General features: G+C 48.0%; 1 protein-coding gene across 1 annotated transcript; it reads left to right on the forward strand.

The window, feature by feature from the left end:
• Positions 1 to 16,520: 16,520 nt before the first annotated feature.
• LOC120920818 (glycine-rich cell wall structural protein-like) lies at positions 16,521 to 18,263 on the forward strand. The gene has a single exon (XM_040333147.1). The coding sequence runs from the start codon at positions 16,521 to 16,523 to the stop codon at positions 18,261 to 18,263; it is 1,743 nt and encodes a 580-aa protein (XP_040189081.1).
• Positions 18,264 to 18,943: the final 680 nt, after the last annotated feature.

The raw sequence follows: 18,943 nt of genomic DNA on the forward strand, positions 1-18,943 counted from the left end.
ACGATACGCCAGCGTAGGCAAGTTACGTCGGTCGGCTGAAGCCATTTTTTCAGGCGTATCTAGCTTTGTAAATCGGCGTAAAGATGCGACGGCGCACATTTTAAATTACGGCGGCATATCTGGAGATACGCCGCCGTATCTCCTTTCTGAATCCGACCCTATATATATGGCCCTGGAACTTCTCTTAAGGCAGAGCCGGTAAAAATTTGATCTTTCCCATTTTCCCGCTGCTACGCAGAGCGATAATACTAATGTGCACTAGGTGATTAGGGTGTGCCCAGGCACGCCCGGCACACCCTGTGCGCACGCCTGTGATTCCAATGCATTGTTCAGTCTCTGGGATCAGGGTTGAGTTAAGGGTTCAGGCAAATTATATTTAATTGCGATTAGCGATCAGTTCCAGATACGTGTGGCTTCTTCTTCTATGCTTGTGTAGAATTTCCGAGGTGCCAATGCAACAAATACAACCGCTCCATGGATACTTCTAGAGCCTGTCCAATCATGGGAGAGCAGTCTTCTGCCATACCTTACCAGATCGGGTTTGTCAGGAAGGGAGCGACGGCCTCGTTTCTATACTGAGCGCAGTCACATTTCTAAGGCCGGGAGACAAATAAATTGAACCAAAGCCCGAACGATCGTTTACATTTAGCCATAGAAATCTAAAGTTAAAGGGAAAGCGTTGTTTTCAGTAAGTTTGAGTTGTTATTATTGTTACCGGAAAGTGATTTTTGATGTGACCTTCACTTTTTTTACATGCTTGCTTGTTCCATATTTTTTCGTGACGGCATTTCATACATGGCAGATCCTCCTTCTAGCGTCAGTCGTTGTCCAACTGGCCACCCAAAACTACAACTGCTGAAGCAAACCATTGCAAGTCCATTGTGTTCTCAGTCTTAGACTGACCTGCATTGAATGAGGAGCAGTAAAGTACAATCACTGTGCAGCACTACGACACAGGAAGTCCAGCCGGCGGGCGGAGAAGGGACAAGCATGGCTGGAACCTTCCCAATGATCGATTTACAAACTCCACTTAGACACCACGATTTTACTGCATTACCATCAAAGAAATTGGTCATGATTGGGCTTATGCAAGAACCTTGATGTTCAGTCTGAAGTTGATGTTCAGTCTGAGGAATAGTGTCCCATCATTGGTATCAGTGGAAGGAATAGTGTCCCATCATTGGTATCAGTGGAAGGAATAGTGCCCCAGCATTGGGGTCAGTGGGAGAAGCAGTGACCGGTCTTTGGTGTCAGTGGGAGGAATAGTGTCCCATCATTGGTGTCAGTGGGGGGAATAGTGTCCCATCATTGGTGTCAGTGGGAGGAGCAGTGACTCGTCTTTGGTGTCAGCGGGAGGAAAAGTGTCCCATCATTGGGAAGAGCAGTGACCCGTCCTTGGTGTCAGTGGGAGGAATAGTGTCCCATCATTGGTGTCAGTGGGAGGAGCAGTGACTAGTCTTTGGTGTCAGTGGGAGGAATAGTGTCCCATCATTGGGAAGAGCAGTGACCCGTCTTTGGTGTCAGTAGAAGGAATAGTGTCCCATCATTGGTATCAGTGGGAGGAATAGTGTCCCATCATTGGTATCAGTGGGAGGAATAGTGCCCCATCATTGGAGAAAGTCAGAGGAATAGTGCCCCAGATTGTGGCTGCTTACAAAAGATTTGTCTCCGCTTTTACCCGTTTGGGGTCACAGGTGACATTTACCATCCTGACGGCTCCTGACTTGTGTAGCGGTGCCAGAAAACAAGCACCGGGCTATGATAGGTGACACTGCTGGGCACACTCGGGAGCTGGAAGATAATATTTGCGGTCAAACAAAGCAGCATGTGCAGATCACATAGAAGGACCAATATCCCATAAATTGCAAAGCATCGCATAGAGGACTTCTACACCTCATACACCACAGGTAAGACTTCTACATTTACATTTGTGTTCCTCTATATCCGAGGTCTCCAGACTTCTGAAACAAAGGGCCAGTTTACTGCCCTTCAAACTTTAGGGGGGGGCAAGATTGTGGCCAGTGAGAGTGGGAGGAGCAGTGACCCGTCTTTGGTGTCAGTGGGAGGAGCAGTGACCCGTCTTTGGTGTCAGTGGGAGGAATAGTGCCCCAAGGGATGGATAGAGGTCCCACTTCTTCAGGTTTGAATGCCCTTAAGCACATATCCTCTGGTGGCTCCGTCTCTTAGGGACATACGGTTCTGCCACATGGTAAATAATATAAATATCATGAGTCTCTTCCCTATATGTAATTTACTGGCCTGGGATAGCAGAGGGGCAACATTATTACTTTCTTTCTCATAGAATCTGAAGAAGTGGGACCTGTAAAACCCATTAGACGTGTTGTGTGAGGCCCCGTACACACGACCGAGTTTCTCGGCAGAATTCAGCCAGAAACTCGATCGGAGCTGGATTCTGCCGAGAAACCCGGTCGTGTGTACACTTTTCAGCGAGGAAGCCGACGAGGAACTCGTCGGGCCAAATAGAGAACATGTTCTCTATTTCCTCGTTGTTCAATGAGGAAAGTCGGCCCGCCGAGATCCTCGGCAGCTTCAACACTGAACTCGACGAGGAACTCGATGTGTTTGGCACGTCGAGTTCCTCGGACGTGTGTACGGGGCCTGAGAGCTTCTGAAACCCCTGTGATCTTATCACTAGGTAAGAGCTTTGGAAAACACCCTGTTCAGAGATGATGAAGATATGAGCAATTGGCTGAAGGGTGGGAAGCACAAGGGCCACCTGTGAGACCAATATGTGGACCTACTGTCATATCTACTCTTGTATGTCCATTAATGGGCCGTCTATGGCCTGAGTGTTATGTATTGTAATGCATCTGAAGATCAATGTTCTAGAGCAGTGGTTCTCAACCTGGGGGTCGGGACCCCCTCGGGGGTCAAATGATGATTTGCCAGGGGTCACCAAATCCTGGGCTGTTCCTGAAGCCCGCACTGTTCTCCCAGGAAGGGAGATAAGAGGGGGAGGAACAAAGAGAAAGGGAGGAAAAAAATAGAGAGCAAGAAAGACAGTTAGAGGGAAAGATGGGGGAAAAAAACAAGGAATTAGTATAGAGAGATATGAAAGGGAAAGAAAGGAGAACAAAGAGAAAGAGGGGTACATCCTAAAATGTACTATAAGGGGTTTTAATATTGTACGAGTGGAAGGGACTCAGGGAGCGCTAAATGTTAGGGGCGCAAATTACTTGTCTTGCCTTGGGTGCTTTTAACCCACGCTATGAAAATAATTTGACTGTTAGGGGTCCCCACAACTTGGGAAATTTTATCAAGGGGTCACGGCACTAGAAGGTTGAGAACCACTGTTCTAGAGGAACAGAAATTAAAATGTTGAGGTCTTACCGGTGGTGTATAAATGTTAGGACACCCGTAGAAGTCCTGGATGTGTTTAGTGTTGTATTTGTGGTCACAAAGTTGACAGAACAGTGATCTCCAAAGTACTAATACCCTCTGACCCTCGCCGGCCACACTGAAGAGCCAAGCTCAAAAAGTCTGAATTCTCAGGCTGACCTCCCCCTATATACATTATAGGGGAGAGTGATGGCCATTTATTTCAGTGGAGCTCCCTAGACTTCCATGCAGTAAAACTCCTGACCCTTCATCACACCATAGTGCATAGCTGCAAATACACACAAGGGTCTTTGCCTTGTGTACAACCATTTGTATTCTTGCATCAGCCCAACGATGACTGGTTCTCTTTAAGCTGGTTGAGTTCAGTTTTATACATAAAATGATCGATTCCCTTTACACTGAAGTGTCCAGGAGTAGGAAATGGGTTGGTTCAGATTTTATGAAGGAGATATTGCCCCATCATGCAGTACCTTTGATTTAACCCCATGCTTTTCAGACTGGAGGGTGAATAGAACACGTCCCCGTCTTACACTGAATCCAGAATTTGTTTCAAAATATCAATTTTACAGAATTCTCGTAAAAAGGGCAACTGGGCGGGTTCCAGCATTTTGGCCAGCAGACAGGAAGTCTGATTGACTGCAATGGCGAGTTCTCAACTCCGCTCACCTGCATGCAAAGGCATCTCTTTCTCTGCTGAAAGGGGTGCAGAGCCAAGAGTGACCCTTCCTTAGGTGACCCCATAGTCTGAATCTTTACATCGTAGTCACAGAGAAGAGCCAAGAATCACTCTTCCTTAGGTGGCCCCATAGTCTGAACCTCTACATCGTAGTCACAGAGCAGAGCCAAGAATGACCCTTCCTTAGGTGACCCCATAGTCTGAAACTCTACATCATAGTCACAGAGCAGAGCCAAGAGTGACCCTATCTTAGGTGGCTCCATAGTCTGAACTTCTACATCATAATCACAGAGCAAAGCCAAGAATGACCCTTCCTTAGGTGACCCCATAGTCTGAACCTCTACATCGTAGTCACAGAGCAGAGCCAAGAGTGACCCTATCTTAGGTGGCTCCATAGTCTGAACCTCTACATCGTAGTCACAGAGCAGAGCCAAGAATGACCCTTCCCTAGGTGGCCCTATAGTCTGGATCTCTACATTGTAGTACCAGAGCAGAGCCAAGAATGACCCTTCCTTAGGTGGCCCCATAGTCTAGATCTCTATATCATGGTCACAGAGAGGAGCCAAGAATGACCCTTCCTTAGGTGGCCCTATAGTCTGGATCTCTACATTGTAGTCACAGAGCAGAGCCAAGAATGACCCTTCCTTAGGTGGCCCCATAGTCTAGATCTCTACATCATGGTCACAGAGCAGAGCCAAGAATACAAGAATGACCCTTCCTTAGGTGGCCCCATAGTCTGAACCTCTACATCGTAGTCACAGAGCAGAGCCAAGAGTGACCCTATCTTAGGTGGCTCCATAGTCTGAACCTCTACATCGTAGTCACAGAGCAGAGCCAAGAATGACCCTTCCCTAGGTGGCCCTATAGTCTGGATCTCTACATTGTAGTACCAGAGCAGAGCCAAGAATGACCCTTCCTTAGGTGGCCCCATAGTCTAGATCTCTATATCATGGTCACAGAGAGGAGCCAAGAATGACCCTTCCTTAGGTGACCCCATAGTCTGAATATTTACATGGTAGTCACAGAGAAGAGCCAAGAATGACCCTTTCTTAAGTGACCCCATAGTCTGAATCTCTACATCATAGTCACAGAGCAGAGCCAAGAATGTCCCTTTGTTAGGTGACCCCATAGTCTTGATCTCTACATCGTAGTCACCAGTGTAGAAAGGCAGGTGACTCTTTATGCCGCTTTGAGCAAAAACAACTCTCTATTACAATTGTACATGGCTGGGGTCATAAGTATGATTCATTTAGCACTTGTGAAGGAAAGCTCTGACTTCAGCAGTCTGAAGGTTTTGGGTGTTCATGTATAGGACATACTGAGCAAAGAAGCAGTACGATGTCACATGACCAAGTCCAGCCAATAGGAAATCCATTGTTGGTTTTTAGGACTGCTGGCCAGTAGTTGGTGATGGTTTACATATGAAAGCCAGAGTAAAAAGTGGCGGAGAAAGGATCTGAGTCGGTGTGGGATCATTGTCTTCCTATGGACCGACTGTTGTCACTGCTTTGCGGTTTATAAGTACAATTACAGGATTTACAATTTTTTTTTTCAACCATTGGGGTTCTCTTTGTCCAATCAGAGCACTGCCTAGTTTCCCACCCTGCTCTCCAAAAGTCATAGAAGAAGCGACAGGCGCCCTGAAATATTGACGTCTGATGAATGAACGAGTCAGTGTGAATGAGCAGAGACCCAACGTTGAGGCATTTGGGCCAGTGAATGGCCACCTACACCCCCCCCATGGAGGCAAGTGGCTGTGAATGAAACGCTTTGTGCAGGCATGGTCCACCGTTACCATCAGGAAGCTGATCTCCAACAATGATGTGCAGCCAATGTTAAAGCAAGTGCATAGAGATAGGAAGAGGCTGAAAAAGATTGGAGATCAGTGCCACTGAAATAAAGGAAAAACAGCGTTCTCTGGGGGGAAAAGGGGCAATTGTTTATTCACAGTCCTTCATTTAACTAAATGTCACCCAGTCAGGGTTTAGAACGACTTTCGTGGAGTGGAATGGGCAGGGTGGAGGAGTTTCCCATTCAGAATTTTATAATGGGAGTTTGTTGATGAAGAGCAGAGTAGGAGACTGGTCCAGGCAGATGCTGAATGCACTACCTATCTCAAAACAGATTTTCTATCCATGTCCACCAGTGTCCCTTCCTCCCCCACTGACCAAGAGTGGTCAGATGGCTCCCCCCCCCCCCCCCCCCTGGACAATACTGACACCCAGCTCATGTCTTCTAGAATCCTTAGGCTCCACCCACCAGGACTGTAGTCATATGTATAGCAACCGCTTGCTCACAGCCGTCATACAAGTGTGCATGTGAGTGCAGGGGCACGGGCACTTTATAAACGTAGCATAGATCTAAGCCCCATTTTGGGATGGAGGACGTGAAGTTATAGGAGCTGGTCAGTAAGGGGTTAAAAAGTGTACATTAAAAAAAAAAAAAATTGCACTGTATATATTTGAATAAATTTGCAAATTTATAACTGTGACTGTCGTAGCTGCACCTGCCGTACCGCGGGGCCCCCGCCACTATCTGCAACCAAATTAAGAACGTCGTCTACGCTGCGGTGCTTCAGCCTAAAACGTATCACCAACTATACCCAGCTTCCTAAACCAGGGTGGTGCATCGTAGGGGTGGCACAGAGGAGGGGGGCTCCTCGTGGCTACCTCACAAGAGGGGCGATTTGTTCATAGGATTATTTCTTTTTCTATAAGCTTGCATTTCTATTTGTAATAACGCATGAACTGTCCTTACTAGTGTCGTATTTTGCATTCTCCAATGAAAGCAGCAAGTTGGACTCTTTCTATTTTCTATGAGGATTGTGTTTTTAAAAACGTGTTTCTAAACGGGGGAAAAAAAATAAATAAAAAATCTGCAGATGATTTCCTGTCTGTCAGGACGATGGATCCGCCATTGGAGGACGCTCTGCAGATTTACTGCACACTGGCGCCTTTGCTTAAAATGTTCACTCTTCTCAGGAATACGTTTTTCCCTTCAGACATTTTGGAACGGTGAGAAATGTGAGAAGCGGGACAAGAGTCAAACATTTTCTATTCATGCCGCTGATTCTGTTTTCCTGGATTAGAGATGGAGCATTGCGTGGGTGATGTGTTCACAATGCTCAGGGGGTATTCTACGACGTTGGGGGAAGGATTTCCTGTGTCTTTTCACCAACTGAGGTTCTTAAAGTATCTTTAGCCAATATTTTGTCGTTTTTGGATGAATTGGGGAAGGATTAGAACCTCTGTCAGGTTTTTACTGCTCTCTGTGACCCCGCCGGGAAGGTTTTCACTCTATTGGTCATCCATGTCACCGGGAAGCGAAGGGGCCATAGCGTGATATTCCAGTCCAGATACAAGTTTATTCCTGTGACGAACCCTCGTTCTCAACAGAACTTTGTCTGTCGTCGATGCTTCCTCTGTTCAGAACCAGCACTACCCAAGACTCTTTAACCACTTAAGACCCGGACCTTTAGACAGCTAAAGGACCCGGACAGTTTTTGCGATTCGGCACTGCGTCGCTTTAACTGACAATTGCGCGGTCGTGCGACGTGGCTCCCAAACAAAATTGGCGTCCTTTTTTTTCCACAAATAGAGCTTTCTTTTGGTGGTATTTGATCACCTCTGCGGTTTTTATTTTTTGCGCTATAAACAAAAATATTTTATTTATTTTGAAAAAAATATTATATTTTTTACTTGTTGCTATAATAAATATCCCTAAAAATATATAAAAACATTTTTTTTCCTCAGTTTAGGCCGATACGTATTCTTTTACCTATTTTTGGTAAAAAAAAAACGCAATAAGCGTTTATCGGTTGGTTTGCGCAAAATTTATAGCGTTTACAAAATAGGGGATAGTTTTATTGCATTTTTATTATTATTTTGTCTTTTTTACTACTAATGGCAGCGATCAGCGATTTTTTTTGTGACTGCGACATTATGGCGGACACTTCGGACAATTTTGACACATTTTTGGGACCATTTGCATTTAAAATGCACTGTTTACTGTGAAAATGACAATTGCAGTTTGGTAGTTAACCACAAGGGGGCGCTGATGGGGTTATGTGTGACCTCATATGTGTTTCTAACTGTAGGGGGGTGTGGCTGTAGGTGTGACGTCATCGATTGTGATTCCCTATATAAGGGAACACCCGATCGATGATGGCGCCACAGTGAAGAACGGGGAAGCTGTGTTTACTTCTTCAGCTCCGGGGACCGATCGCGGGACTCCAGCGGCGATCGGGTTCGCGAGTCCCACGGCCACGGGGCTTCGGACCGGGTCGCGTGCACGCGCCCGCGATCCCACGGCTGGGCTTAAAGGGCAATGTATAGGTACGTTGATGTGCCCAGCCGTGCCATTCTGCCAACGTATATCGGCGTGAAGGGATCCTTAAAGCGGAAGTAAACCCATCTATTTGATAGTTTAAAAAAGTTAACATTCCCGGCATGCCGGAAATGCTAGATGTCACATTTGCTTGTGCTCTCAAGCAAACTGTCAAACCATCCAATGGCTGGTTTCATAACTGATCACATGTGCAGCATCGTGGCAGTTGCAGATTAAACAGAGGCCAAGATGGCAGCTTCCTTGGCTGAAAACAATAGGAGGGTTTACTTCCACTTTAAGTGGTTAACCCCCCCAGTCACTAGACAACACCAGTCTTGGAGTACATCAGGAATAACCTTTTTATTTGACATCTCACACAAATATATACACAAGGATGACAATACAAACTGTAACCAGAAACCTAATTTACATGAGCTAATTATCTAATCCTTTAGACAGCCTAGGTGACTCAGAGGCATGACCTTTCAGTTCCTAGCCTTGCTGTCTCCTAGCTCCCTAACTACAATACACATTATCATAAATCAACAAATATATAGACGCTTTGCAAATCCAACATGTTTCAGGGCCTTCACCGAAATATAAAGTATATGTGAACCCTCACAGGGCAGGTGGTGCTCCCAAGTATAATGCAAAGAGGAAAACTGACCACGCTGGGATGAATGTGCTTCCATGTCCTGGTGTGGTCAGTTTAAAATAGAAAGCAGGAGGGACTGGCAGGATCATCAGGTATTTCACACAAAGGAAGCAATGCAAAGAGAAGAGGAGACTTCTTCATACCGGTACATGGGACAACTGACATTTATCAGGGATGCGAGATGCTGGGGTAACAATGTACACAGACTCGGTAGTAGGGGTATTGTTGGGTGTTTAGACAATGTTGTGGGTCTGCTCAGCATAGTAGCCCTCAAATAGAACCATCTGCTGACGGATGCTGAGCAGACCCAAAACATTGCCCCAACAATCCCCTTACTACTGAGCCCGTGTACACCCACCGAACCAGGCATTGGAAGGAACTTTTATCTGGACTTGAAAATCACCCTCTAGATTCCCCCCATCCCTATCACAACCCAGATTGATAACTGAAATCCCCTGATGGGTAGAGCCGGACGGCCCAATATTCTATACTTGCACCACACCAGACTATCGGATGATAATATAAAATAAATAAATAAACCTCCGGGTTTCAGCTTTATGGTCAGAGTAATGAGAAATCGAAAACTCTCTTTTGGTCACCAGAATGGGAGGTGAGGGCCTTGCTGTTTTTGTGACAAGATGTGGAGGAAAATCTCCCCAATGGGATGCAGTAAAAAAAAGACAGCAGGTTCCCCATCCATAACTGACTCACGTTTGGGTTGGAGGGGCACTCCACTGTTCTATATTTTCATAGATAAAACCTTCCACCATTATTCATTTTAGGAATGAAAGTGAACCTCAAAATTCAACGTAGAGACAGAATTACACAACCTCACTGTCTCCATCATCTACATACAAATGGAAAGTATGACTGAAGCTCAGCTCCTTTCCACAACGCGGAGAGAATACCCCCTGGAGGGCGAGGTCACATCCAACGTCCATGCACATGGGCATCCGATCACTGAAGGGCGAGGTCACGTCTAAGATCCATGTACACGGGCACCCGATCACTGAAGGGCGAGGTCACATCTAAGGTCCATGAACATAGGAACCCAATCGCTGGAGGGTGAGGTCACATCTAACGTCCATGTACATGGGCACCTGATCACTAGAGCGCAAGGAAACATCTAAGGGCCAAGTACATGGGCATCCGATCACTGGAGGGCAGTCACATCTTAAGTCTATGTACACAGGCACCCGATCACTGAAGGGCGAGGTCACGTCTAAGGTCCATGTACACGGGCTCCCAATCGCTGGAGGGCGAGGTAACATCTAACATTCATGTACATGGGCATCCGATCACTGGAGGGCAAAGTCACATCTTAAGTCTATGTACACGGGCACCCGATCACTGGAAGGCTAGGTCACGTCTAAGGTCCATGTACACGGGCAACCAAGCACTGGAGGGCGAGGTCACATTTAAGGTCCATGTACCAGGGCACCAAATCAATGGAGGGCAAGGTTGCGTCTAAGGTCCATGTACACGGGCACCCGATCACTGGAGGGCAAGGTCAATCCTAAGGTCCATGTACACGGGCTCCCAATCGCTGGAGGGTGAGGTCACATCTAAGGTCCATGTACATGGGCACCCAATCACTGGAGGGTGAGGACCCGTCTAAGGTCCATGTACACGGGCACCAAATTAATGGAGGGCAAGGTTGCGTCTAAGGTCCATGTACACGGGCACCCGATCACTGGAGGGCAAAGTCAAGTCTAAGGTCCATGTACATGGGCACCCAATCACTGGAGGGCGAGGTCACGTCTAAGGTCAATGCACATGGGCACCCAATCACTGGAGGGCAAGGTCACGGCTAAGGGCCATGCACATGGGCACCCAATCACTGGAGGGCGAGGTCACGTCTAAGGTCCATGCACATGGGCACCCAATCACTGGAAGGCGAGGTCACGTCTAAGGGCCATGCACATGGGCAACCAATCACATCCAAATGATCCAGCTTTGCTGGGTTTTAATTTCTGGTGGGGCGATGTGCTGGTATATGCAGGTCAGAGATGCACTATGGAAGACCAGAAAGATTGGGAGATGCCCCCTTCAGTCTGTCGAAAGGTGCTGCAATGGTAAACTGCTCTGCATAATATCCTCCATAAAACATTATCTGTTAAATGGAGCCATTAAAATAAATATTCCAAGGAAGTAGAGGTTCCGGCCTCCCCTTCAGTCTGGCACAGGTGTACCGGCTCCTTTCCTGGACTAAAAACGGCTTCCTCTGATTTCACTGAACAATCTGAGCTTCTCACCATGTGCATTAGAATATAGAGGCCCCCACCCATTTCCTGTCTGGAGGACATCCAGCATCATCTAACCCAGGAGTCTCCGAACTCTCTAAAAGAAAGGGCCAGTTTACCGTCTTTCAGACTTTAGGGGGGCCGGACTGTGGCCATTGGGAGTAGAAAGGGTCCAGACGTAAATGTGCAACGGGCTCCCCAACATCTCTCGGTAAGGTTCTAGGAAGCTTTTGAAGATTTATTTTTTTCAGCCGAGATGTCCTCGGGCCTTTCCGAGGCTCCCCGGCGCCCCCACCACTGGCCACATGCGGTATTGCATGCCATAGAAGTCAACGTAGAACAAATTATTTTCATTTCCATTGACTTCTATGGGGAAACTCGCTTTGATATGCGAGTGCTTTGGATTACGAGCATTCTCCAGGAACGGGTTATACTCGTAATCCGAGGTTCCGCTGTATGTTAAAGTTGCACGTAAGCCAAGCAAACTACATCCACTGTTACAGCACAGGGAAGGAGGCACAGATTAGAGCGCCCTCTCCTGCACCAATCACTCGATAGAAGAGACTTCTACAAAGTGTCGGGAAGGAGGACATGTATAATAAATTGCTCCTCATATCTGGTTAATTCAATGCTAGGAGCCACAAAATGATTTCCAAACAGTACATACCTTCAGTGGAACTTCTACAGACAGGAAATGAGAGGAAGTGGGAGGAGCTGCAGAAGACGGCGTGTCCCCGGCCGAACTTTGTCTCGCGGGGGCTCTGAGAGCCGACCTTTGTCCCGGGGGAAGTTGGCCTCTAGACTCTAACGCTCCACGGGAGCCTTCTTTAACCCATGTGTGAGAGGGTCTAGCTAGGACAATGATGGGGAACCTCGGCATTCCAGATGTTTTGGAACTACATTTCCCACGGTGCTCAGGCACTCTGCAGTGTAGTGGAGCATCATGGGAAATGTAGTTCCAAAACATCTGGGGGTGCCGAGGTTCCCCATCACTGCTCTAGGATATATATAGACCAGACGGGTCCTTGATGAACTGTAAGGAAAGGGATAAGGAAATGGGCGTGATTTCATGTTGTAAAGCGATGCGCAAACTGTTGGCGCCATATAAATTCTGTATAATAATCATTTACCTGAATTTATTCAATGAGCTAATGAGTTTCTAAAAGTGCACTTATCCTTTAAACACGACATTTCCTCCATTTGAAAAACAAAGACAACAAATATATATATATAAAAATAAAAAAGTGCGGACTGACCTCGCCCCCCGCCGGTGGAGCACATCCCCCGATGTCTGCACATGGGTGATATATGTATTGTACATTTTAGTTTTTGGTGTTTTCTTTCCTTTTCCTCCCCGAACTGCCCCTTGCTTTATATACTAGTCCCATGCAAGGTTGGTTTCATACTCATCCCAGATTTTGCTGCTGCCCTTTTTCTTCATCCCGTCACCTTTAAAATTTCTCTATTCTTCTAACTGTGACATTTCCATTTTTTTGGGGAAAAAAAAAAAGAAGAATGCATTTATGAAATATTTTGTAATTTTCAATGATGAAAGCTCCTAAAATGAATAAAAAAATATGACTTGGCGATGATTGGTGTTGTTGTTTGGTGTTGTCATTGGTTGGGGTTGGAGGTAAATAATATATGGAGGGGGGGGGGAGGGGGGTTATTACTGGGCTTCAGCCATGCTGAACTCAGGCAGTATTTAACCACTTAAGACCCGGACCTTTAGGCAGCTAAAGGGCCTTGCCCCTTTTTGCGATTCGTCACTGCGTCGCTTTAACTGACAATTACGCGGTAGTGCGACGTGGCTCCCAAACAACATTGGCGTCCTTTTTTTCCCACAAATAGAGCTTTCTTTCGGTGGTATTTGATCGCCTCTGCGGTTTTTATTTTTTGCGCTATAAACAAAAATAGAGCGACAATTTTGAAAAAAAAATGCTATATTTTTTCCTTTTTGCTATAATAAATATCCCCCAAAAATATATAAAAAAACATTTTTTTCCCTCAGTTTAGGCCGATACGTATTCTTCTACCTATTTTTCGTAAAAAAACGCAATAAGCGCTTATTGATTGGTTTGCGCAAAAGTTAAAGCGTTCACAAAATTGGGGGTATTTTTATGGCATTTTTATTAATATATTTTTTTTACTAATAATGGCGGCGATCATCGATTTTTTTCGGTACTGCGACATTATGGCGGACACCTCGGAAACTTTTGACACATTTTTGGGACCATTGGCATTTTTATAGCGATCAGTGCTATAAAAATGCATTGGAGGGGTTAACACTAGGGGGCGGAGAAGGGGTTAAGTATGTTCCCTGGGTGTGTTCTAACTGTAGGGGGGTGGACTGACATGGGGAAATGACTGATTTTCTGTTCATACATTGTATGAACAGAAGATCAGCATTTCTCTTCCTGACAGGACCGGGAGCTGTGTGCTTACACCCACAGCTCCCGGTCCCCGCTCTGTAACGAGCGATCACGTGTGCCCGGCGGCGATCGCGCCTGCCGGGCACGCGCACGGGAGCGCCCCTAGTGCCCGCTTCGAGAGCCGACGTAGGGCTACGGGCTCTCGCACAGGGGAGCCGACCTGCCGCCGTAGAACTGCGGCGGCTGGTCGGCAAGCAGTTAATGTCTACATATTGTATATGGCAAAACATTTGTAGACACCCGACCCTTACATCTACTGTATGGGTGAGAGAATGTGGAATCCCCTCCAATGATGGAGTTCAGGGGTCTCCAGTGAAGGGTCCCGGTGATCCTCCATCATATAAAGACATTGGAGACAAGTGTGATTTTCCAACCTTGTGGTAACAGTTTGGTGAAGACCCTTTTCTGTTCCACCATGACTGTGCCCCCCCCCCCCCGTGTACAAAGTCATCTCCATAAAGACATGACTGTGCCCTCCTATGTACAAAGCCAGCTCTATAAAGAGACGACTGTGCCCCCCCCCCCCCCGTGTACAAAGTCATCTCCATAAAGACATGACTGTGCCCCCCCTATGTACAAAGCCAGCTCCATAAAGACATGACTGTGCCCCCCCCTATGTACAAAGCCAGCTCCATACAGACATGACTGTGCCCCCCCCCCCCCCGTGTACAAAGCCAGCTCCATAAAGACATGGTGTGACCAGTTTGGTGTGGAGGAACTCGAGTGTCCTGCACAGAGCCCTGACCTCATCCCTACATTTGGAAGATCTTTGGTATAAAGTCTTCTCATCCAACATTAGTACATGACCTCAACCCTACTGAAGACCTTTAGGATGAAGCCTTCCCAAAGGTGTTTTGTAGGTTTGAGGTCATGGAGGAACTCGAGTGTCCTGCGCAGAACCCCAACCTCATCCCTACTGAACACCTTTCGTACTAAACTGGGATTTATTTGGTGCCCATTGTGAGGCCCATGACATGCAAGTCAGGTCTTCTCATCCAAAATCAGTACCGGACCTCCAAAATGGGCTAAATTTCCACAGACACCCTCCAAAATGTTCTGCAAAGTCTTCCCAGAATAGAGGAGGATATTATAGATGCAAAGGAGGGTATGTCAGTGGCCATGGGGGGGGACAGGAGAGGGGGCAACACAATTTACATGGCCATAGGGAACTCCATAATAAAGGCCTTGGGTGTGGTGTGGAGGGACTTGAATGTCCTGTACAGAGCCCTGACCTCATCCCTACCGTTCACCTGACCTCATCCCTACCGTTCACCTGACCTCATGCCTACCGTTCACCTGACCTCATCCCTACCGTTCACCTGACCTCATCCCTACCGATCACCCAACCTCATCCTTACCGATCACCTGAACTCATCCATACCGATCACCTGACCTCATCCCTACCGATCACCCGACCTCATCTCTACCGATCACCTGACCTCATCCCTACCGATCACCTGACCTCATCCCTACCGATCACCTGACCTCATCCCTACCGATCACCCGACCTCATCCCTACCGATCACCTGACCTCATCCCTACCGATCACCTGACCTCATCCCTACCGATCACCTGACCTCATCCATACCGATCACCTTTGGGATGAACAGGAACACGGATGGTGAACCCGGTATAACTGGTTTGCACCGGTAGGTATCTTTGATCCCAATGAGCTGCATATACACATCTCCGTTTCAGGTCACATAGGCAAGATGAGGACAAGCTGGATTTGCACCAAACAGGCCCCATCAGTGCCTGAATGATAGTAGAAAGCCACCAACCAGGTAAGACTCTATAGTCTTTTTACGCTACATGAAAAATCTGCTACTTTGTCTGGAGTGGAAACTATAATGAATTTCAAGCATTTTCATTTCTTTTTATTTTGGAGGTTTACAGATAGGTTTTATATACATTATATATTTTTAAATCATTTGGGAACTAAATATTTTACACAGATTAACAATTATGACATGGAACCTCCATATGTGTAATTTGCAAAGGATGCTGGGATTTTTACTAAGAAAGCCTAGAACAGACTAATGAAGGGGATAATAAATCTATCGGTCATTTGTCTTTTTCTGGAATCTTCTTCCAGATCTGTGCGGTCATCCAGTGTGAGACTTCCTGTAATAAAGACCACCCACTGCTGCCCTCCCTCCTTGTGCAGGGGACTGGTCTTGTCTCCGCCCCCTCCTGTAGTTTTCTGTAGTGGGTGGAGTCTGCTTGGCCCCTCCCACAGCTCTGCACTCTCTCCTCGTATAGGGTGACTGGTCTTGTCTCCACCCCTCCTGTAGTTTTATGTAGTGGGTGGAGCCTTATGGTTCCCTCCTACAGCTCTGCTCCTTCCTTGTACAGGGGTACTGGTCTTGTCTCCACCCCTCCTGTAGTTTGTGGAGCCTGCTGGGCCCCTCCCACAGCTCTGTTCTCTCTCATTGTGCAGGGGACTGGTCTTGTCTCCACCCCTCCTGTAGTTTTCTGTAGTGGGTGGAGACTGCTGGTCCCCTCCCACAGCTCTGCTCTCTCTCATTGTGCAGGAGACTGGTCTTGTCTCCACCCCTCCTGTAGTTTTCTGTAGTGGGTGGAGACTGCTGGTCCCCTCCCACAGCTCTGATCTCTCTCCTTGTGCAGGGGACTGGTCTTGTCTCCGCACCCTCCTGTAGTGGGTGGAGTCTGCTGGGCCCCTCCCACAGCTCTGTACTCTCTCCTCGTACAGGGTTACTGGTCTTGTCTCCACCCCCTCCTGTAGTTTTCTGTAGTGGGTGGAGCCTTATGGCCCCCTCCTACAGCTCTGCTCTCTCTCATTGTGCAGGGGGACTGGTCTTAGTTATATGAAAGAGGAAAAGAAAAGAAAAGAAGATGGCGGCAGTGGTGGATGGATAGATGAAGGGGAGAGTGGAGCAGGAGAAGATGGTGGCAGTAGTGGATGGATCGATGAAGGGGAGAGCGGACCAGGAGAAGATGGTGGCAGTGGTGGATGGATAGATGAAGGGGAAAGTGGACCAGGAGAAGATGGCGGCAGTGGTGGATGGATCGATGAAGGGGAAAGCGGACCAGGAGAAGATGGTGGCAGTGGTGGATGGATCGATGAAGGGGAGAGCGGAGCTGGTGAAGAATGCGGCAGTGGTGGATGGATAGATGAAGGGGAGAGCGCACCAGTGGAAGATGGTGGCAGTGGTGGATGGATAGATGAAGGGAAGAGCGGACCAGTAGAAGATGGCGGCAGTGGTGGATGGATAAATGAAGGGGAGAGCGGAGCTGGTAAAGATGGTGGCAGTGGTGGATGGATAGATGAAGGGGTGAGTGGAGCAGGAGAAGATGGCGGCAGTGGTGGATGGATAGATGAAGGGGAGAGTGGACCAGGAGAAGATAGAGGCAGTGGTGGATGGATAGATGAAGGGGAGAGTGGAGCTGGTGAAGATGGAGGCAGTGGTGGATGGATCGATGAAGGGGTGAGTGGACCAGGAGAAGATGGAGGCAGTGGTGGATGGATAGATGAAGGGGAGAGCGGACCAGGAGAAGATGGCGGCAGTGGTGGATGGATAGATGAAGGGGTGAGTGGAGCAGGAGAAGATGGTGGCAGTGGTGGATGGATAGATGAAGGGGAGAGAGGACCAGGAGAAGATGGTGGCAGTGGTGGATGGATCGATGAAGGGGAGAGTGGAGCTGGTGAAGATGGCGGCAGTGGTGGATGGATAGATGAAGGGGAGAGCGGACCAGGAGATGGTGGCAGTGGTGGATGGATAGATGAAGGGGAGAGTGGAGCTGGTGAAGATGGCGGCAGTGGTGGATGGATAGATGAAGGGGAGAGTGGAGCTGGTGAAGATGGAGGCAGTGGTGGATGGATCGATGAAGGGGTGAGTGGAGCTGGTAAAGATGGCGGCAGTGGTGGATGGATCGATGAAGGGGAGAGTGGACCAGGAGAAGATAGAGGCAGTGATGGATGGATAGATGAAGGGGAGAGTGGAGCTGGTGAAGATGGAGGCAGTGGTGGATGGATAGATGAAGGGGTGAGCGGACCAGGAGAAGATGGAGGCAGTGGTGGATGGATCGATGAAGGGGTGAGTGGAGCAGGAGAAGATGACAGCAATGGTGGATGGATAGATGAAGGGGAGAGCGGAGATGGTGAAGATGGCGGCAGTGGTGGATGGATAGATGAAGGGGAGAGCGGACCAGGAGAAGATGGCAGCAATGGTGGATGGATAGATGAAGGGGAGAGCGGACCAGGAGAAGATGGAGGCAGTGGTGGATGGATAGATGAAGTGGGGAGCGGACCAGGAGATGATGGTGGCAATGGTGGATGGATCGATGAAGGGGAGAGCGGACCAGGAGAAGATGGAGGCAGTGGTGGATGGATCGATGAAGGGGTGAGTGGAGCAGGAGAAGATGGCGGCAATAGTGGATGGATAGATGAAGGGGAGAGTGGTCTTCAGACAATAACGATCGAGTCCTGTGTGGGTGAAATTGAAGGACTTTGCTCGTCACACAATGTGTTCAGTAAATCGGCCTCCATGGCAGCAGCATGCGCGGTTCTCAGCACTGGACTGCTCTGCGGAGACGTCGGATCTCATTAGACGAGGAAATGTCATCATCTAATGCCGGCAAATGTCACCGCTTTCAAATCGCTGGCCAGCCCCATCTCCCAGGGACACCCCGGCCTCTCCTTTGATCGCCTTTGTTTTTGCAGTAATAGATGTGATGAGCCAGGCAGTGCAGCCAGAGCACGTTCTTTCCTTGGGACTGAAGTCGGCACTCCTGCTGTTTGTCCTCCTCGGGGTCTTGGGGGATTTTCTCCGGCTGATGGTGAGTGACGGATCTTTATTCTCTAAACAACGTCACCCTTCCTGGCCTTGTGCCGCCTCGTCAGGGAGCTGAGACCGATCATACAGACGATCGTTCCCACAGCCCAGGGATTCTTCTAATATCGGAGCCCCTCCAAAGTCCTCATAGACCCCAATAGAGGGGGGCGGGGCGGGGGTCTTATCGGGGACCTCAGTAGATTTATGGGAAGTTTTCGGGGGGGAAGACGTTTTTCAGCGGTTTTGTTTCTACAGAATTTCATGGAAGTGAAATGGTGATACAGCCGGGAGGGTAAACCAGACAGAAAACCAGAACTGGATGACAGATTTACATCCATTGCTGCGGATTTCCTCCAGATTCCTTCAGCCACTTCCTGTCTACATGCACATCACTGCGCCTACTGGTGGTGACAACGGTGGACCACGCCTGAGCAATATGTTGGCTGTCTGTAGTT

Source organism: Rana temporaria, chromosome 13 (assembly GCF_905171775.1).
Source record: "Rana temporaria chromosome 13, aRanTem1.1, whole genome shotgun sequence".
Taxonomy (NCBI): domain Eukaryota; kingdom Metazoa; phylum Chordata; class Amphibia; order Anura; family Ranidae; genus Rana; species Rana temporaria.

Bases quoted from the DNA above. Each gene is read 5' to 3' on its own strand.
- LOC120920818 (XM_040333147.1), top strand. From the start codon at position 16,521: ATGAAAGAGGAAAAGAAAAGAAAAGAAGATGGCGGCAGTGGTGGATGG.